General features: G+C 41.9%; 1 protein-coding gene across 14 annotated transcripts in view; it reads left to right on the top strand.

The window, feature by feature from the left end:
- AAK1 (AP2 associated kinase 1) overlaps window positions 1-18,637 on the top strand; it is a 376,820-nt gene that overhangs the window by 167,866 nt on the left and 190,317 nt on the right. For all 14 annotated transcript variants that reach the window (XR_013602491.1, XM_078666673.1, XM_078666674.1 and 11 more), the window contains exons 14-16: window positions 15,635-15,921; window positions 16,958-17,115; window positions 18,087-18,203. Coding sequence is in view for 13 of the 14 variants with exons in the window: in XM_078666673.1 (XP_078522799.1) it covers window positions 15,635-15,921; window positions 16,958-17,115; window positions 18,087-18,203 (562 nt within the window). In the remaining variant the exon portion in view is untranslated. The remainder of the gene's footprint in view (window positions 1-15,634; window positions 15,922-16,957; window positions 17,116-18,086; window positions 18,204-18,637) is intronic.

The raw sequence follows: 18,637 nt of genomic DNA, 5'->3' as shown, positions 1-18,637 counted from the left end.
CTGCACACTCTGGGAAACTACAGACCCAGCTGTACCCTGTGGCTGCATCTCAGCGCATGATGTGCTGGATAACCCAAAAGGCTTGGGGATGGGCGGGCAGACTCTCCAGACCAGTCTCTCTTGTCTGTGCACCCTGCGCCTATCGCAAAAGCACACTGAACTGTCCAATGGGTTCCCAAACTTGTGGGATAGAGTGGCTGTCTCCTGTCTCTAGAAGTGAACTATTTTTTTTTTTTTTTAAAAGGGCAAATCTTTAAAAGCATCAATTTCCACAACAATTACTCTTGGATGACAGCACACCTCCTAACGCAGAGAAAAGCGAGGAGAGGCAAAACAAATGGAACTGCTGACAATACACAGGCCTTTTTTTCAAACTACGAAAACAATACGGATGTGAACTTACTTTTGTTTCTGGATGGAGCAACAGTGCACCATTCTTTATTGGTCAATATGTCTACTGGGAAGATCTGATCGACTTGCAGCTTCTGTTGTCTCTGGTTCATGCTCTGACTAACCGGAACTGGGCATTGATTGTATCTGCATCTTCAACATCAAGTAACATCTGTTTGGTGTGTGGGCTTTAAAGAAATTAACTGAATGATTATTATTTAAAAAAAAAAAATTTTTTTTTTTAATCCTCATCTGCCCGACACACGTTCTTTAGATGCAAAGCGAACAACCCAACCACCTCACTGCCATTGGGGGCAGGCCCTAGGAATTGAGCCGCAACACAGCTAGGCAGAAGTTATTACGAGTTGGTAGGAAATTCCATGCACCTTGTTAACGTTTCTCCAAGCAACTTCTTGCCTGACAGGCCAGTATGTATATATCGGAATCGGGCAGACCACAAAACTGAGCCATGGAGTAAGTGGGCTTAATCATCGAATCTATGGGGGAAAAAAAAAAAAAAAAAACAAGAAGGCGGAGGAGGCTTCACTTCCAATCCGTCAAAAGCTTCCAAAATGTGAGGTTCTGGGCTCTACAAGATCTTGTCAAGTCTACCTTGGATGTTACATAGAGTGAGGTTAGCCACACAGAGTGAGTGGGGGGGATGGTATCCACCCAGTGCATACATATCTGCCGTCTTGCCAATAAGATAGCATAAAATAAAAAGGACCGCGCTACCCCTGTAATAGTCTGGTCATACCCGAAAATGACAAGTGGTAAAGTTAAAGGGATGTTAGTGTTAATAATTAAGTCTAAAGTGGCTTTAATCTCTTTCCAGAAAGCGGATATATGGGGACATTCCCAGAACATGTGTATATCAGAGGCTGCTAACATTTGACATTTATTACAGCATTTCCCCTCTTGGTATTTAGATAAACGTAAAGGGGAAAAGTATGCCCGGTGTAAGGTAAACGAATGATTTCGTCTAAGCCAGGCAGGTTTAACTAATTTATACAAAAGGGAAAAAGATTTTGTCCACAGATCCTCATCTAATGCCACTATTTCTCTACCCCATAGCTCCATTGGGAGATTGAAATCCCCATCTATCTCTTCCACTATGGACCAATACCAAAGGGCCACCTCCTTGCCTCCTGTCTGTTTTTCAACTAAATGTTGTTCTAGGGGGCTAAGTCTCCCGGTGTTAGGATCTTTCCTAATTAATTCTCTAGCCCAGCTCCTAATTTGTACATATTTAAATCTTGACAGGGTCGGCCCTACTTTCTCCTTGAGCTCCTCCCACTCTATCAAAGTGCCTCCAGATATCAGTTCGCCCCATCTTAGGAACCCTGCTGTAATTAGGGGAGTTGCAAGAGAATCTTGCAGGCACGGTGGAAGCCCGGGAGAGTCCCATATCTGAGCATAGTTAGAATAGTATGCCAGCCCCACCCTACGTTTAATTTGTACCCATGCATTCAATTGTGTTAACAAAGTCTTCAACCTCACCTTTTTGAAGAATTTTCGGTCTCCAAACTTAAATAAGAACCCATCTAGCGGGAGGTTTGCCCCTACCAGCATTGCCTTGAATAATCTCCCATTTGAAGAGAGATCTGGTGTTTTCAGGAGCATTCTTGAGTGGGAAAGCTGGAATGCCCAAGAATAATACTGCAAATCTGGGAGGGCCAATCCACCTTTTTCCCCTCCTCCTTCTTAATTTTTTCCAGGCCAATCTCGTAGCTTTATTGCCCCAAATGAAAGAGTTTATTTCTTGCTGGCATTTAAGAAGTTGCTTGGAGTCAAAAGCAAAGGGAATAGTGTTGAAAATAAAAGTCAGTTTCGGAAGAATGGACATTTTTACAATATTGACTTTCCCAAAAATTGATAGTTGAAGGCCCGCCCAAGATCTCAGTAGGGCCCTACATTCTCTGGAGACCAGGTCTAAGTTAACTTTTGCTAAGGTGTCAATGTCTTGCGTAATTTTAAGTCCAAGGTAGCGGATTGAGGATGCCACCCCAACGCCCGGATTAACAATGTTCCATGTCATTAGCTCGGTCTTCTCGGCATTGATATCATAGCCCGATAAGTTTCCGAATTCCTTAGCCTTTTCAACCACAATAGGAAAAGTGTTTACTGGATCGCTAGTGAAAATTACGATATCATCAGCGTAAAGCCCTACCTTCCTTTCCCATCCACCGAATTCAAATGAGGAAATTTTTGGGTCATCCCTAAAGGATTGTGCAAGTGGCTCGATATATATGTTGAAAAGTAAAGGGGACAGGGGACACCCCTGTCTTGTTCCCCTAGTAATCTGAAAGCCTGGGTACATGAACCATTGACCATAATGCTTGCACTGGGATTAGCATATAGAAGGCCTATTGATCTCTGAAAGTTAGGTCCAAATGCAAATTTTTTCATGGCCTCAGCTAAGTATGCCCAATTTACTCGATCGAAAGCTTTTGTAGCGTTGAGGGTCATAATGGCCAAAGGGAGTGAGTATTTTGAGGCTATGTCCACAGCCCCTATTAGGTCATAAGTGAGGTCAGAAAGCTGTCTACCTTTTATAAAGCCCTTCTGGTCAGTGTGGATTATTGAACCGACCTCACGTCCCAGCCTATTCGCCAACACGGCCACAAAGAGCTTATAATCGCTATTTAAGAGCGAGATTGGCCTATAAGAACCACATTTAGCTGGGTCTTTCCCGGGTTTCGGGATCAAGACAATAATTGCCTCCCCCCATGATTTCGGTGGGGTCGCACCATTGACTAAGATGTCGTTGAAGAGTCTTGTAAGCACAGAGACAATTTCAGGAGCCAATACTCTGAATAATTCGCCGGGAAGACCGTCAGGGCCCGCTGCCTTACCCCGCTTCACCTTTTTAATAATTTCACTCACTTCTTCCTCTGAGATAGGCCTATCAAGACGGTCCCTTTGTTCTGAAGTAAGAGTGGGAAGAGTGATCTTTTCCAACCATCTAAGCTTTGATGTCGGGTCATCCGGGATCTCCTCCTTATAAATTTGCTGAAAGTACTCCAGAAATGCTTCTCCGATGTCTCTAATAGAGGATCTTTCGTGGGTCTCCCCATCTACACTGATGAACTTTATGTGTTTTTTGGCCTGGTCGGATTTAATTTTCCAAGCTAGGACCCTGCCCGCGGATTCGCCATACTCAAAGTTGGAGAGCCTACTTACTTCCCATCTCTGTGCAACCCTCTCTTGGAGAATGCTGTCTAGCTTCTCTTTTAATTCCTTACGTTGCTCCTGCTCTTTATTAGTCCCACATCTGGAGCCGGTACGTTGATCAAGAAGTGCAATTTCCTTTTCGATGTTGGCGATCTTTGCCCTGTAGATTTTCCCTCGATACGAGGCCCTGTTGGTTATATGGCCTCGCAAATATGCCTTATATGCCTCCCATACTATACTTAGCTGGGTTGAATTTATGTTGGTGTCCATAAAAATTTTTGTTTCTTGAATGAGAAGATCAGTTTCTACATCCTCTAAAAGAATTGTGCGGTCAAATGACCATGAGGTATGAGAGGGTTGCTGAGCCCATTGAATGGAGAAAAAAATGGCAGAATGATCTGATAAGTGCGAGGGCAAATAGATTAAATCCTTTAGGGGGTCTCTTAATGAATAACTAAAAAGAGCATAATCGATTCTCGATTTGTGGTTATATTTATGATTATAGTATGATACACCAAGTGCATCACCTGCTCTCTCTCTCCATGGATCCGCCAATCCGAGCGTTGACATGACAACCCCCAATGCCTGCCTGGATTTCTTATATGTTAATGCCCTTGAGTTGGGGGATTTATCCAATTTTGGATTGAGTACTAAATTAAAATCTCCCATCCAAATTAATGGACCTTGAGTTGTTAAGAGCTTACTCTGGACTTTGTTCAGATATGAAGGGTCGTCCTGATTGGGTCCATAGTAACCTACCAGATTATATAGTTTGCCCTCCAGACTTACGTTGACATATAGCCACCTACCGCTAAAGTCTTCTTTATGATTAGGAATCTGAGCTCTAACTTGCTTTTTGAAGATGATAAGGATGCCCCGGATATTCGCATTGTGGTTGGTACAAATAAAACAGTCTACCCATCTTATTTTCCTCAACATGTCTTTCACTTCTTGTTGGAGAAGATGTGTTTCCTAAATGACAATGACCTGCGCAGGAGAGTCCCTCAAATATTGTAATATTCTATACCTCCTACTCTTAACACGCAGGCCATTGACATTCCGGGACAAACATTTTATTCCCATCCTATAATAATTTTACTCCGACTCCTTGAGGCTAAGTACAAAAAGCAGCTCCCGAGGCAGGTTAAACAAACCTGATGTGTGCCAAGTAAGGTGTGGAACAGTGTCTGTCAAATGAGGATATTTTACAGTTGTGGCCCCTCCCCCCCCCACCCCTCCCTGGAAACCCCCCCCTTACTTAATCTGGCCGTTGATGCCAGAGTTGTCTCTCTGAGGAGTTCCCCCTCACCCAGCCTAGTTACGTATGTTTGTTTGAAATATAAACCGGCATTATCATGGTCGATACCGTTAATCAATGCCCCTAAGGGGAAAACATCATGAGAAGAAACAATTACAGAGAGTTTTAGCCTTCAAGGCAAGCAGGAATCTTAGGGGTTTCCTCCAATTTCTCCATTTATTTTTTGTCTCTTTTTTTTTTTTCCTTTTATATTTGTTTTTTTTGTTTCTTTTCTTTCTTTTTTTCCCCTCTTTCTATTCCCTTTCCTTTTCTTTTCTTTTCCTTCCCTTCCCCTTTTCTTTTTTCTCTTTCTCCCCTTTTTTTTTTCCCTTCCTTTTTTTCTCCTTTTATTTGAAACACCTTCCGTGAAGTCTTCCTTTTTCCCTATATACATTTGTTTATTTATTTATTTATTTTCATCTTCTTAAGTGGATTTCAGCCGTGCTAAACTAGCGGGTAAAGCTAGTAAACGAGATTGTCCGGTAGAAGGAGGGCAAAGTAGAGTAATGTAGAGTGGCTTGGGGAGCTAGAGTATCTTCATCTTTTATCTCTATACCTCCTTATACCCCCTTGTCTACAGATCTACTACTCTATAGGGTACCAACTACTAGACGGCTCCCTGTTGGTGGTCACTAATAGAGGCCAGGAGATCGTCTGCCTCCGAGGGGGAATGGATGTTGTGCATTTTGTTATTGTACATAACCCTGAGGAAGGCTGGGAACCTCATCTGGACGGTGGCGCCCAGTGCCCTGAACTTCTCCATTTTCTGACCTAATTCCCATTGTCTGTCAAGGGTTGTTTTTGACAAGTCAGACCTAATAACATAGGAGAAATCTAAGGCTTTTATGGCCGTGAATTTAAGCGCTAAATTCAAGATCTTCTCCTTGGTAGAGTAGGTTAAAAAGTTGACTAAGATCTTTCTCGGTTTACATGTTCTAATAACCTTATTGCCTTTCTGCCTTGGCCTACACCAGTTGGTAAAGGATCTTTTTCTTGCTACTCGGGTCTATAACTTGCATCCATGTCTTTAACAAGCCCTCTGCAGTGGGCTATAATATCTATTAACACATTCTAGTATCCCAATAGTTTTTCCACTCATACAGTATTGGGGAAATATCATATTAGCAGAGCAGATAGCTGAGGCTCATCAAAAATCCATAGGTTCCAAACCAATACAAATGAAAATGAGCAGCACTGTAGGCATAAAATATAAAAAAATATATGATAATTTATTATCATTAAACTGTAATCTGACAAAGACGTGCAAGAGAATACCCAGTCATTTCTATGTTTTAATAAACGAAATGCAAAACATTACACTGAAAATAAAATGGGTAGACACTAACATTAATTTTAGGTCTGGCAAAGTTTAAGTTTGTTCATCCATACATATCGAACAAATCACAGCCATTATAACATCGAAGACTTTCAAAAAGACAACAGACATACAGGTACGTTTAGGCCTGCACACTCTGGGGAAACTACAGACCCAGCTGTACCCTGTGGCTGCATCTCAGCGCATGATGTGCTGGATAACCCAAAAGGCTTGGGGATGGGCGGGCAGACTCTCCAGACCAGTCTCTCTTGTCTGTGCACCCTGCGCCTATCGCAAAAGCACACTGAACTGTCCAATGGGTTCCCAAACTTGTGGGATAGAGTGGCTGTCTCCTGTCTCTAGAAGTGAACTATTTTTTTTTTTTTTTAAAAGGGCAAATCTTTAAAAGGATCAATTTCCACAACAATTACTCTTGGATGACAGCACACCTCCTAACGCAGAGAAAAGCGAGGAGAGGCAAAACAAATGGAACTGCTGACAATACACAGGCCTTTTTTTCAAACTACGAAAACAATACGGATGTGAACTTACTTTTGTTTCTGGATGGAGCAACAGTGCACCATTCTTTATTGGTCAATATGTCTACTGGGAAGATCTGATCGACTGGCAGCTTCTGTTGTCTCTGGTTCATGCTCTGACTAACCGGAACTGGGCATTGATTGTATCTGCATCTTCAACATCAAGTAACATCTGTTTGGTGTGTGGGCTTTAAAAAAATCAACTGAATGACTATTATTTAAAAAAAAAAAAATTTTTTTTTTTTAATCCTCATCTGCCCGACACACGTTCTTTAGATGCAAAGCGAACAACCCAACCACCTCACTGCCATTGGGAGCAGGCCCTAGGAATTGAGCCGCAACACAGCTAGGCAGAAGTTATTACGAGTTGGTAGGAATTTCCATGCACCTTGTTAACGTTTCTCCAAGCAACTTCTTGCCTGACAGGCCAGTATGTATATATCGGAATCGGGGCAGACCACAAAACTGAGCCATGGAGTAAGTGGGCTTAATCATCGGATCTATGGGGAAAAAAAAATAAAAAACCCAAGAAGGCGGAGGAGGCTTCACTTCCAATCCGTCAAAAGCTTCCAAAATGTGAGGTTCTGGGCTCTACAAGATCTTGTCAAGTCTACCTTGGATGTTACATAGAGTGAGGTTAGCCACACAGAGTGAGTGGGGGGGATGGTATCCACCCAGTGCATACATATCTGCCGTCTTGCCAATAAGATAGCATAAAATAAAAAGGACCGCGCTACCTCTGGTCATACCCGAAAATGACAAGTGGTAAAGTTAAAGGGATGTTAATGTTAATAATTAAGTCTAAAGTGGCTTTAATCTCTTTCCAGAAAGCGGATATATGGGGACATTCCCAGAACATGTGTATATCAGAGGCTGCTAACATTTGACATTTATTGCAGCATTTCCCCTCTTGGTATTTAGATAAACGTAAAGGGGAAAAGTATGCCCGGTGTAAGGTAAACAAATGATTTCGTCTAAGCCAGGCAGGTTTAACTAATTTATACAAAAGGGAAAACGATTTTGTCCACAGATCCTCATCTAATGCCACTATTTCTCTACCCCATAGCTCCATTGGGAGATTGAAATCCCCATCTATCTCTTCCACTATGGACCAATACCAAAGGGCCACCTCCTTGCCTCCTGTCTGTTTTTCAACTAAATGTTGTTCTAGGGGGCTAAGTCTCCCGGTGTTAGGATCTTTCCTAATTAATTCTCTAGCCCAGCTCCTAATTTGTACATATTTAAATCTTGACAGGGTCGGCCCTACTTTCTCCTTGAGCTCCTCCCACTCTATCAAAGTGCCTCCAGATATCAGTTCGCCCCATCTTAGGAACCCTGCTGTAATTAGGGGAGTTGCAAGAGAATCTTGCAGGCACGGTGGAAGCCCGGGAGAGTCCCATATCTGAGCATAGTTAGAATAGTATGCCAGCCCCACCCTACGTTTAATTTGTACCCATGAATTCAATTGTGTTAACAAAGTCTTCAACCTCACCTTTTTGAAGAATTTTCGGTCTCAAAACTTAAATAAGAACCCATCTAGCGGGAGGTTTGCCCCTACCAGCATTGCCTTGAATAATCTCCCATTTGAAGAGAGATCTGGTGTTTTCAGGAGCATTCTTGAGTGGGAAAGCTGGAATGCCCAAGAATAATACAGCAAATCTGGGAGGGCCAATCCACCTTTTTCCCTCCTCCTTCTTAATTTTTTCCAGGCCAATCTCGTAGCTTTATTGCCCCAAATGAAAGAGTTTATTTCTTGCTGGCATTTAAGAAGTTGCTTGGATGTCAAAAGCAAAGGGAATAGTGTTGAAAATAAGTCCGTTTCGGAAGAATGGACATTTTTACAATATTGACTTTCCCAAAAATTGATAGTTGAAGGCCCGCCCAAGATCTCAGTAGGGCCCTACATTCTCTGGAGACCAGGTCTAAGTTAACTTTTGCTAAGGTGTCAATGTCTTGCGTAATTTTAAGTCCAAGGTAGCGGATTGAGGATGCCACCCCAACGCCCGGATTAACAATGTTCCATGTCATTAGCTCGGTCTTCTCGGCATTGATATCATAGCCCGATAAGTTTCCGAATTCCTTAGCCTTTTCAACCACAATAGGAAAAGTGTTTACTGGATCGCTAGTGAAAATTACGATATCATCAGCGTAAAGCCCTACCTTCCTTTCCCATCCACCGAATTCAAATGAGGAAATTTTTGGGTCATCCCTAAAGGATTGTGCAAGTGGCTCGATATATATGTTGAAAAGTAAAGGGGACAGGGGACACCCCTGTCTTGTTCCCCTAGTAATCTGAAAGGGCTGGGTACATGAACCATTGACCATAATGCTTGCACTGGGATTAGCATATAGAAGGCCTATTGATCTCTGAAAGTTAGGTCCAAATGCAAATTTTTTCATGGCCTCAGCTAAGTATGCCCAATTTACTCGATCGAAAGCTTTTGTAGCGTCGAGGGTCATAATGGCCAAAGGGAGTGAGAATTTTGAGGCTATGTCCACAGCCCCTATTAGGTCATAAGTGAGGTCAGAAAGCTGTCTACCTTTTATAAAGCCCTTCTGGTCAGTGTGGATTATTGAACCGACCTCACGTCCCAGCCTATTCGCCAACACGGCCGCAAAGAGCTTATAATCGCTATTTAAGAGCGAGATTGGCCTATAAGAACCACATTTAGCTGGGTCTTTCCCGGGTTTCGGGATCAAGACAATAATTGCCTCCCCCCATGATTTCGGTGGGGTCGCACCATTGACTAAGATGTCGTTGAAGAGTCTTGTAAGCACAGAGACAATTTCAGGAGCCAATACTCGGAATAATTCGCCGGGAAGACCGTCAGGGCCCGCTGCCTTACCCCGCTTCACCCTTTTAATAATTTCACTCACTTCTTCCTCTGAGATAGGCCTATCAAGACGGTCCCTTTGTTCTGAAGTAAGAGTGGGAAGAGTGATCTTTTCCAACCATCTAAGCTTTGATGTCGGGTCATCCGGGATCTCCTCCTTATAAATTTGCTGAAAGTACTCCAGAAATGCTTCTCCGATGTCTCTAATAGAGGATCTTTCGTGGGTCTCCCCATCTACACTGATGAACTTTATGCGTTTTTTGGCCTGGTCGGATTTAATTTTCCAAGCTAGGACCCTGCCCGCGGATTTGCCATACTCAAAGTTGGAGAGCCTACTTACTTCCCATCTCCGTGCAACCCTCTCTTGGAGAATGCTGTCTAGCTTCTCTTTTAATTCCTTACGTTGCTCCTGCTCTTTATTAGTCCCACATCTGGAGCCGGTACGTTCATCAAGAAGTGCAATTTCCTTTTCGATGTTGGCGATCTTTGCCCTGTAGATTTTCCCTCGATACGAGGCCCTGTTGGTTATATGGCCTCGCAAATATGCCTTATATGCCTCCCATACTATACTTAGCTGGGTTGAATTTATGTTGGTGTCCATAAAAATTTTTGTTTCTTGAATGAGAAGATCAGTTTCTTCATCCTCTAAAAAAATAGTGCGGTCAAATGACCATGAGGTATGAGAGGGTTGCTGAGCCCATTGAATGGAGAAAAAAATGGCAGAATGATCTGATAAGTGCGAGGGCAAATAGATTAAATCCTTTAGGGGGTCTCTTAATGAATAACTAAAAAGAGCATAATCGATTCTCGATTTGTGGTTATATTTATGATTATAGTATGATACACCAAGTGCATCACCTGCTCTCTCTCTCCATGGATCCGCCAATCCGAGCGTTGATATGACAACCCCCAATGCCTGCCTGGATTTCTTATATGTTAATGCCCTTGAGTTGGGGGATTTATCCAATTTTGGATTGAGTACTAAATTAAAATCTCCCATCCAAATTATTGGACCTTGAGTTGTTAAGAGCTTACTCTTGACTTTGTTCAGATATGAAGGGTCGTCCTGATTGGGTCCATAGTAACCTACCAGATTATATAGTTTGCCCTCCAGACTTACGTTGACATATAGCCACCTACCGCTAAAGTCTTCTTTATGATTAGGAATCTGAGCTCTAACTTGCTTTTTGAAGATAAGGATGCCCCGGATATTCGCATTGTGGTTGGTACAAATAAAACAGTCTACCCATCTTATTTTCCTCAACATGTCTTTCACTTCTTGTTGGAGAAGATGTGTTTCCTGAATGACAATGACCTGCGCAGGAGAGTCCCTCAAATATTGTAATATTCTATACCTCCTACTCTTAACACGCAGGCCCTTGACATTCCGGGACAAACATTTTATTCCCATCCTATAATAATTTTACTCCGACTCCTTGAGGCTAAGTACAAAAAGCTGCTCCCGAGGCAGGTTAAACAAACCTGATGTGTGCCAAGTAAGGTGTGGAACAGTGTCTGTCAAATGAGGATATTTTACAGTTGTGGCCCCTCCCCCCCCACCCCTCCCTGGAAAACCCCCCCTTACTTAATCTGGCCGTTGATGCCAGAGTTGTCTCTCTGAGGAGTTCCCCCTCACCCAGCCTAGTTACGTATGTTTGTTTGAAATATAAACCGGCATTATCATGGTCGATACCGTTTATCAATGCCCCTAAGGGGAAAACATCATGAGAAGAAACAATTACAGAGAGTTTTAGCCTTCAAGGCAAGCAGGAATCTTAGGGGTTTCCTCCAATTTCTCCATTTATTTTTTGTCTCTTTTTTTTTTTTTCCTTTTATATTTGTTTTTTTTTTCTTTTCTTTCTTTCTTTTTTTTCCCCTCTTTCTATTCCCTTTCCTTTTCTTTTCTTTTCCTTCCTTCCCTTCCCCTTTTCTTTTTTCTCTTTCTCCCCTTTTTTTTTCCCTTCCTTTTTTTCTCCTTTTATTTGAAACACCTTCCGTGAAGTCTTCCTTTTTCCCTATATACATTTGTTTGTTTATTTATTTATTTATTTATTTATTTATTTATTTATTTTCATCTTCTTAAGTGGATTTCAGCCGTGCTAAACTAGCGGGTAAAGCTAGTAAACGAGATTGTCCGGTAGAAGGAGGGCAAAGTAGAGTAATGTAGAGTGGCTTGGGGAGCTAGAGTATCTTCATCTTTTATCTCTATACCTCCTTATACCCCCTTGTTTACAGATCTACTACTCTATAGGGTACCAACTACTAGACGGCTCCCTGTTGGTGGTCACTAATAGAGGCCAGGAGATCGTCTGCCTCCGAGGGGGAATGGATGTTGTGCATTTTGTTATTGTACATAACCCTGAGGAAGGCTGGGAACCTCATCTGGACGGTGGCGCCCAGTGCCCTGAACTTCTCCATTTTCTGACCTAATTCCCATTGTCTGTCAAGGGTTGTTTTTGACAAGTCGGACCTAATAACATAGGAGAAATCTAAGGCTTTTATGGCCGTGAATTTAAGCGCTAAATTCAAGATCTTCTCCTTGGTAGAGTAGGTTAAAAAGTTGACTAAGATCTTTCTCGGTTTACATGTTCTAATAACCTTATTGCCTTTCTGCCTTGGCCTACACCAGTTGGTAAAGGATCTTTTTCTTGCTACTCGGGTCTATAACTTGCATCCATGTCTTTAACAAGCCCTCTGCAGTGGGCTATAATATCTATTAACACATTCTAGTATCCCAATAGTTTTTCCACTCATACAGTATTGGGGAAATATCATATTAGCAGAGCAGATAGCTGAGGCTCATCAAAAATCCATAGGTTCCAAACCAATACAAATGAAAATGAGCAGCACTGTAGGCATAAAATATAAAAAAATATATGATAATTTATTATCATTAAACTGTAATCTGACAAAGACGTGCAAGAGAATACCCAGTCATTTCTATGTTTTAATAAACGAAATGCAAAACATTACACTGAAAATAAAATGGGTAGACACTAACATTAATTTTAGGTCTGGCAAAGTTTAAGTTTGTTCATCCATACATATCGAACAAATCACAGCCATTATAACATCGAAGACTTTCAAAAAGACAACAGACATACAGGTACGTTTAGGCCTGCACACTCTGGGAAACTACAGACCCAGCTGTACCCTGTGGCTGCATCTCAGCGCATGATGTGCTGGATAACCCAAAAGGCTTGGGGATGGGCGGGCAGACTCTCCAGACCAGTCTCTCTTGTCTGTGCACCCTGCGCCTATCGCAAAAGCACACTGAACTGTCCAATGGGTTCCCAAACTTGTGGGATAGAGTGGCTGTCTCCTGTCTCTAGAAGTGAACTATTTTTTTTTTTTTTTAAAAGGGCAAATCTTTAAAAGCATCAATTTCCACAACAATTACTCTTGGATGACAGCACACCTCCTAACGCAGAGAAAAGCGAGGAGAGGCAAAACAAATGGAACTGCTGACAATACACAGGCCTTTTTTTCAAACTACGAAAACAATACGGATGTGAACTTACTTTTGTTTCTGGATGGAGCAACAGTGCACCATTCTTTATTGGTCAATATGTCTACTGGGAAGATCTGATCGACTTGCAGCTTCTGTTGTCTCTGGTTCATGCTCTGACTAACCGGAACTGGGCATTGATTGTATCTACATCTTCAACATCAAGTAACATCTGTTTGGTGTGTGGGCTTTAAAAAAATCAACTGAATGACTATTATTTTAATTTTATCACAATTTCCAAATGAGACTCCTGCCTTACTAGTTATAATTGCACATGATTTGTACTACCATGTCTCATGTATTCTTGTGTAGAATTATTGAATTTCACGTTCCTTTAAACTTCCTCCCCTGTTTCCTGCCTTACTATTGCAAAGATATATTCGCACTGGTCTGAGTTAAAATAGCTGGGAAGGGCCAAGTATAAAAGGTGCAATCCTTTTGTTTTATATAAACATACACACATTTTAAGAAGAATCTTCGATGTGAAAAAACAGAAAGGGATCCCGGGAGCTCTCATGATAGATGCAGCAGCTTCTGGTTTCAATTCTGATGAGCACAGGTAGTCCTTCTGCATTAAATGGTTTTGGTTAGAGAGCGATGAAGGATTTGTGACCCCACTTCTGAAGAAAAGGCACTTTGCATAAATGCATTTTCCCTAAAAAAACGTGAAAAGCTATCTGGCTCAAAGCTGCCTTCATCAAGACCTCACTGATAATACTACTATAAAAATATTTTAAACTAGAAAAACAGTGTAAATTTGTTCTTGTAAGCTGCACATTACAATCAATAGGGTTTGAGTAACTACCAACAAAATTGTAAAACTGGGCGGAATGAGGGAGAAGATTAAACTGCTTTAACACCAAGCATCCATGAAGGTATATGCTCCTGGAAAAATCCCTAAGGAAGCTGTTGGAAGCTGTATGCGTTCACTTGAAGCAACCAGATTTTACCATGTTTCTGAAACACCCACATTAGAAGTGTTTCTACCTGAATCCCACCACTAAGCAACCACTGTGCCCCATTCTATTGGTCCTCTGGAACCCCAGTCCCCCAACTCCTGAAAGTTTCCAAAAGTCGATTAAAACAAATTTGACCTCTACTTTTCCATCCTGGAAAGCAAATGCATGCTTAAAAAATTATCTTAAATATTGTATACCTCCTCCGCGTAGTTATTGCGTTTTCAGTTTCAGAAATCTGCAAAGGTCGTAATTTCTGTGTGTGCTGGTAGGTGGAATTTTGGCAATGTCTCTTGGAGTAAGTCTGTTTTTCACTGTGTGAAATATCCACTAAAATCCTCGTTTCTGTGCGGTCCACGTTTTCCTGGTAACTCGAATCTAAATGTGCCTAGTAAACAGATCATTCGTTTTAAAAATGACTATTTTAATAATGTGTTTTCATTAGGTTTCACCTTTTTATTATCCATCAAGAGTGCTTAATGCATATGGTTTCAGGCTTTTGTTACAGGCACTCTTTTGTTGGACACTGCAATTTAGTTTTCATCCTCAGCATTTGAACACGAGAGAGGCAATAAAAGGAAGGGAAAGGCAGGAAAACAGACAATTTAAAAAGGGGAGGAAGGAGGGGTGGGCACTAAAACCTGCAAGAGTGAGATAAATGGAAAGGAGGATGGTGGAAGCAAGGCTGGGCAGCTATGGTATATGAGAAACCAGACACTACAGCAGTGTCAGCCCTGGAGGAGGGAGAGGGCTCCTAAGAAAAACGTTTGGCACACTGCTATTTTTTTCCCCTTTTACAAACGAAGCACTGCACATCAAGTCTACTCAGTTTGCAGCTACAGTATATGTGAAATGCCATAATAGTATGGAAAAACTTGTTTTGCTTCTCTAGGTTCCTGGCTTCCCTCAAATGCTGATTCTGAGACAGAGTTTAAATGTTGAATTTTTTATTATGATGTGTTGAGGCATGTTAGAGTTATTGAGAAACATATCAAGTATGAGTTACTTTTGCTTTTAACAGGGACTTTCATCTTTAGAGGAGGCTAACAAAACAAAGTACAAAAAGATAATTAATAACTTGACCAACAAAAACATTAATACTATATTTGCTTAGCTCAATTACAATTTTGTGAATTCAGAACGCATAAGATTTAAAATGCGATTATAAATACCTTATCTTAGACCAAATAACCAATGATGTTCTTTTGTACCAATGTTAGCTACATGATTACATATCGGCATATTTGTATTAACGTCTCCTATTTACTTCAGGTATTTGGAATTGCCAGTATATCACCAGTCAGGTTATATAGAGAAAATTATTCACTAGATCAGCAACTTGAGAGCCTTAACCAGTTAGAAAGTGGAGCCCACATTTCAACGAATATTTTTTTCCCTTACATTTTAGCAATCTTCTCGCCTGATAATAACATGTTGGATATTATGTCATCCACTGACGAAACATCGAAGGATCAGAATTTAGCCAACTACCGATGTTAATGTAATGAATAGACGAATAATGGAGTGGCTTGTGAACAAAAACTTCCAAGAGCTTGTGACCGCTAACTACACTTTTTACTGCTAAAACGATTTTCCTAACTAGTTCTTGTCATCCCTGTAGTTGCAAGCACCACCAAGGCATCACAGGGCTCAGCTCACCCAATCTGCAGCAACAGCAGCAGCAACTACAGCAGCAGCAGCAGCAGCAGCACCGGCATCTGCACCAGTGCAGGCTCCGGCTCCAAAGATGGGTTCCATGACTCCTCCATCATCACCTAAAACGCAACGCTCCGGCCACCGACGGATTCTAAGCGATGTGACCCACAGTGCTGTTTTTGGGGTCCCTGCCAGTAAATCCACTCAGCTACTTCAGGCTGCTGCAGCTGAGGCCAGCCTTAATAAGTCCAAGTATGTAGACTTGCTTGCTGTAGGTGGGTGGGCAGGGGAGTATGATTATGGGGGGGGGGGTGATAATCTTGCATAATGTTATAATGTTATGTAACTTGCGTTGCCATTTTAATTTTTAATGAAGCCATCCTGCTCAATTACCATATTTTCGAAACGAACCTAAACTAATTTTGAATTGATCTACATACAGAACAAGGTGCTAAATGTGGCACAAGGGAAAGGGCATCCCCTTTTTTTTGACAGAGACCCGTTACTTGGTGAGGCCATTTTGATGCAACCGTTTTGAGGCAAATGCCACTGGTACCCATTTTAGTCAGTCCACGTTTAGCATGGTGTGGTTAGCCAATTTCGCAATTCTGCATGTTGATATTGATATTTCACAGAGCTAACATTTGATGTCAAAACATAGTGAAAGCTGTCGAACGTTATGTCGGGTGAAGTGTGCTTTGAAGCCAACAAGTGGAGAAATGGGGGTTTGGGGTTTTAAAGTATTGCATATGTAATCTGCTTGATGGCCAAGTACAGCACATTTAGAAGCTGTAATCCTTGTTTTGTGTAAGACCTTAAGACTACTCTGACAAAGTCATACCACCATGGACTAGTTACTTGGATTGATGTCAGTAGATGGTGCCAATCTCCCATTCTTCTCTGATTTTCGCCCCCTCCACCGCTGCAGTTGTCTCAGCTCAGTATCTCTTTGAGGATTCCTTTAGACATGGAGCAGAGGAAATCTGTTGTGTCGACACTTGCACCCTGAGGACACCGTAGTAATTATTTGGAGTACGTGGACACCCATAGGGAATGTACGCCTCCCAACAGAAGAATGATTTATGAAGCACAATGGGAACATTTAGCACAATTCAATGTTTAGAGTATATTTAAAGTATAGGATTCTGTAGCTTTCTATTAAAAGTTTACAAAATGGATTCTGCTCCTACCTAGTCCCATTTTGAACAAAGCAGTAGAATATCGAGTAGGGTGAAGAATACGGCAACTGTCACAGTGCTAGAGATGATTTTGCGTTCTTCCTTTCTAGGTCTGCTACAACCACTCCCTCGGGTTCACCCCGAACCTCACAGCAGAATGTCTATAACCCTCCAGAGATGGCTGGCTGGAATCCCTTTGATGATGACAACTTCTCCAAGTTAACCGCAGAGGAACTCCTCAACAAGGACTTCGCCAAGCTGAGCGACAGTGAGTTAATGACAAAGGGGAGAAACACCAAGCTTAGAGTGGTATTGTGCACTAAATAAGCGGAGCATAAAGTTCAGAATCTGTGCCAGTGGCATAACATTATCCCCCGCAACCCCTGTGGTAAAGGGGGACCCTCCAATCACTGTTTGCAGGCCATTGGCCTGGGTCTGGGGGAATGGGGGGGGTGAAGGCCCCCATGTTATCTGCAGGAGGGCCCCGTCAAGTGTGGTTACACCACGGATCTCTGCATCAGTATGCAAGGGGAAGATGCTTCAAAGAGCAGGTTCAGCAAGACAAGAAAGAAGATGGGAGACGTAGCAAGATCTGTGCAGACATTTCTAGAATCTGCAGCAGTAAGATGTAAGCATTTTGAACTAAAACGTTAAAAGGTGGAAAAATAAAATGGTTCCCAGTTCTAAGGTTTCATTAAAGTTGATTTTTCACCCCAATGCAGGAGTTCCATTTCCATATCCACTTTAAATAGATTCTTCCAGATTCATTGGTCCTGAAATGCTGACTTCACTTTCTCTTACTATTGGGCTCTTGCCACACCCAAGTGTCTTATCTTAGTCATTCCCATATATTTGGACTGTTATCATTCGCGTGGTATACTCTGCCATCAGAGGCTCTCTCCTTTCCTACTAGCCCTCAGCCTTTCCTGAAGGCCTTTCTTCTTTCCTGTTGACTCTAACCTTTCTGAAGAAGCTTCACTGCTCACCCCAGAGACCTAATGCCTGCGTTCTCTCACGTGAGAGGGAAAGTTCTCCTTCATGTTTGTTTAACGATTTATCTCAATTCAAACTCTCCAAGTTGGAGAATGAGTTCTGAATAAGTTGCGTTTGTTGCATATCCGTTGCTTCTTTAACATTCTTTCGAATTACCAGGGCCTTGAAAGGGCCCTCAATCTCTGTTATGGCAGAAACGCCAACTGTTTATTGAGATTATGCTAACATCCTGTGTTTTTGTTCCAGCCAAACCTCCAGATATGCTTGGTAATTCAACAGAGACTCTGCTCGTCGGATTTGAGGCATCTCCAGTTGTGTCACAGGCAGAGACCTTTGGGCCTAATTTGTTTGCAGTGGTGCAAGGTAAGCCTTCGTTGGGTTGAACAAGTACCTTTGATGTCGGGACTCTCAATGCATTTAGGGAGGTTTTAATTCACAAATGGTTTCTTCACACCTTGATTAAAATGGCAAGCTCAATTACTGTGAAATAATTTTGTCCACTTAACATCGGGTTACCCCTGCCCCCCTTTTGGCCCATCTAACTTGCCTTACGAAAACAAATCAGCAACTAATCAGCTTCTGTTTGCTAAAATCTGTGCACATTCTGCAGATCACAATTATAATAATAATGTTGCAGATTTCTCTTTGCATCCTTTTTGGATCAATAACAAGAACACAATCAAGTTAGCTGACTGCAATATCTGGGAATTACAAAACAATTATAATGTCTGACTGTGTATATATTAAAACAATGTTTATTATCTTTTAGGTGAGCCGTTGTAGACTCTAGACCTGCA

Source organism: Lissotriton helveticus, chromosome 11 (genome assembly GCF_964261635.1).
Source record: "Lissotriton helveticus chromosome 11, aLisHel1.1, whole genome shotgun sequence".
NCBI lineage: Eukaryota > Metazoa > Chordata > Amphibia > Caudata > Salamandridae > Lissotriton > Lissotriton helveticus.
Note: the sequence above shows the minus strand (reverse complement) of the source record. Positions and strands in the feature narration are given on the sequence as shown.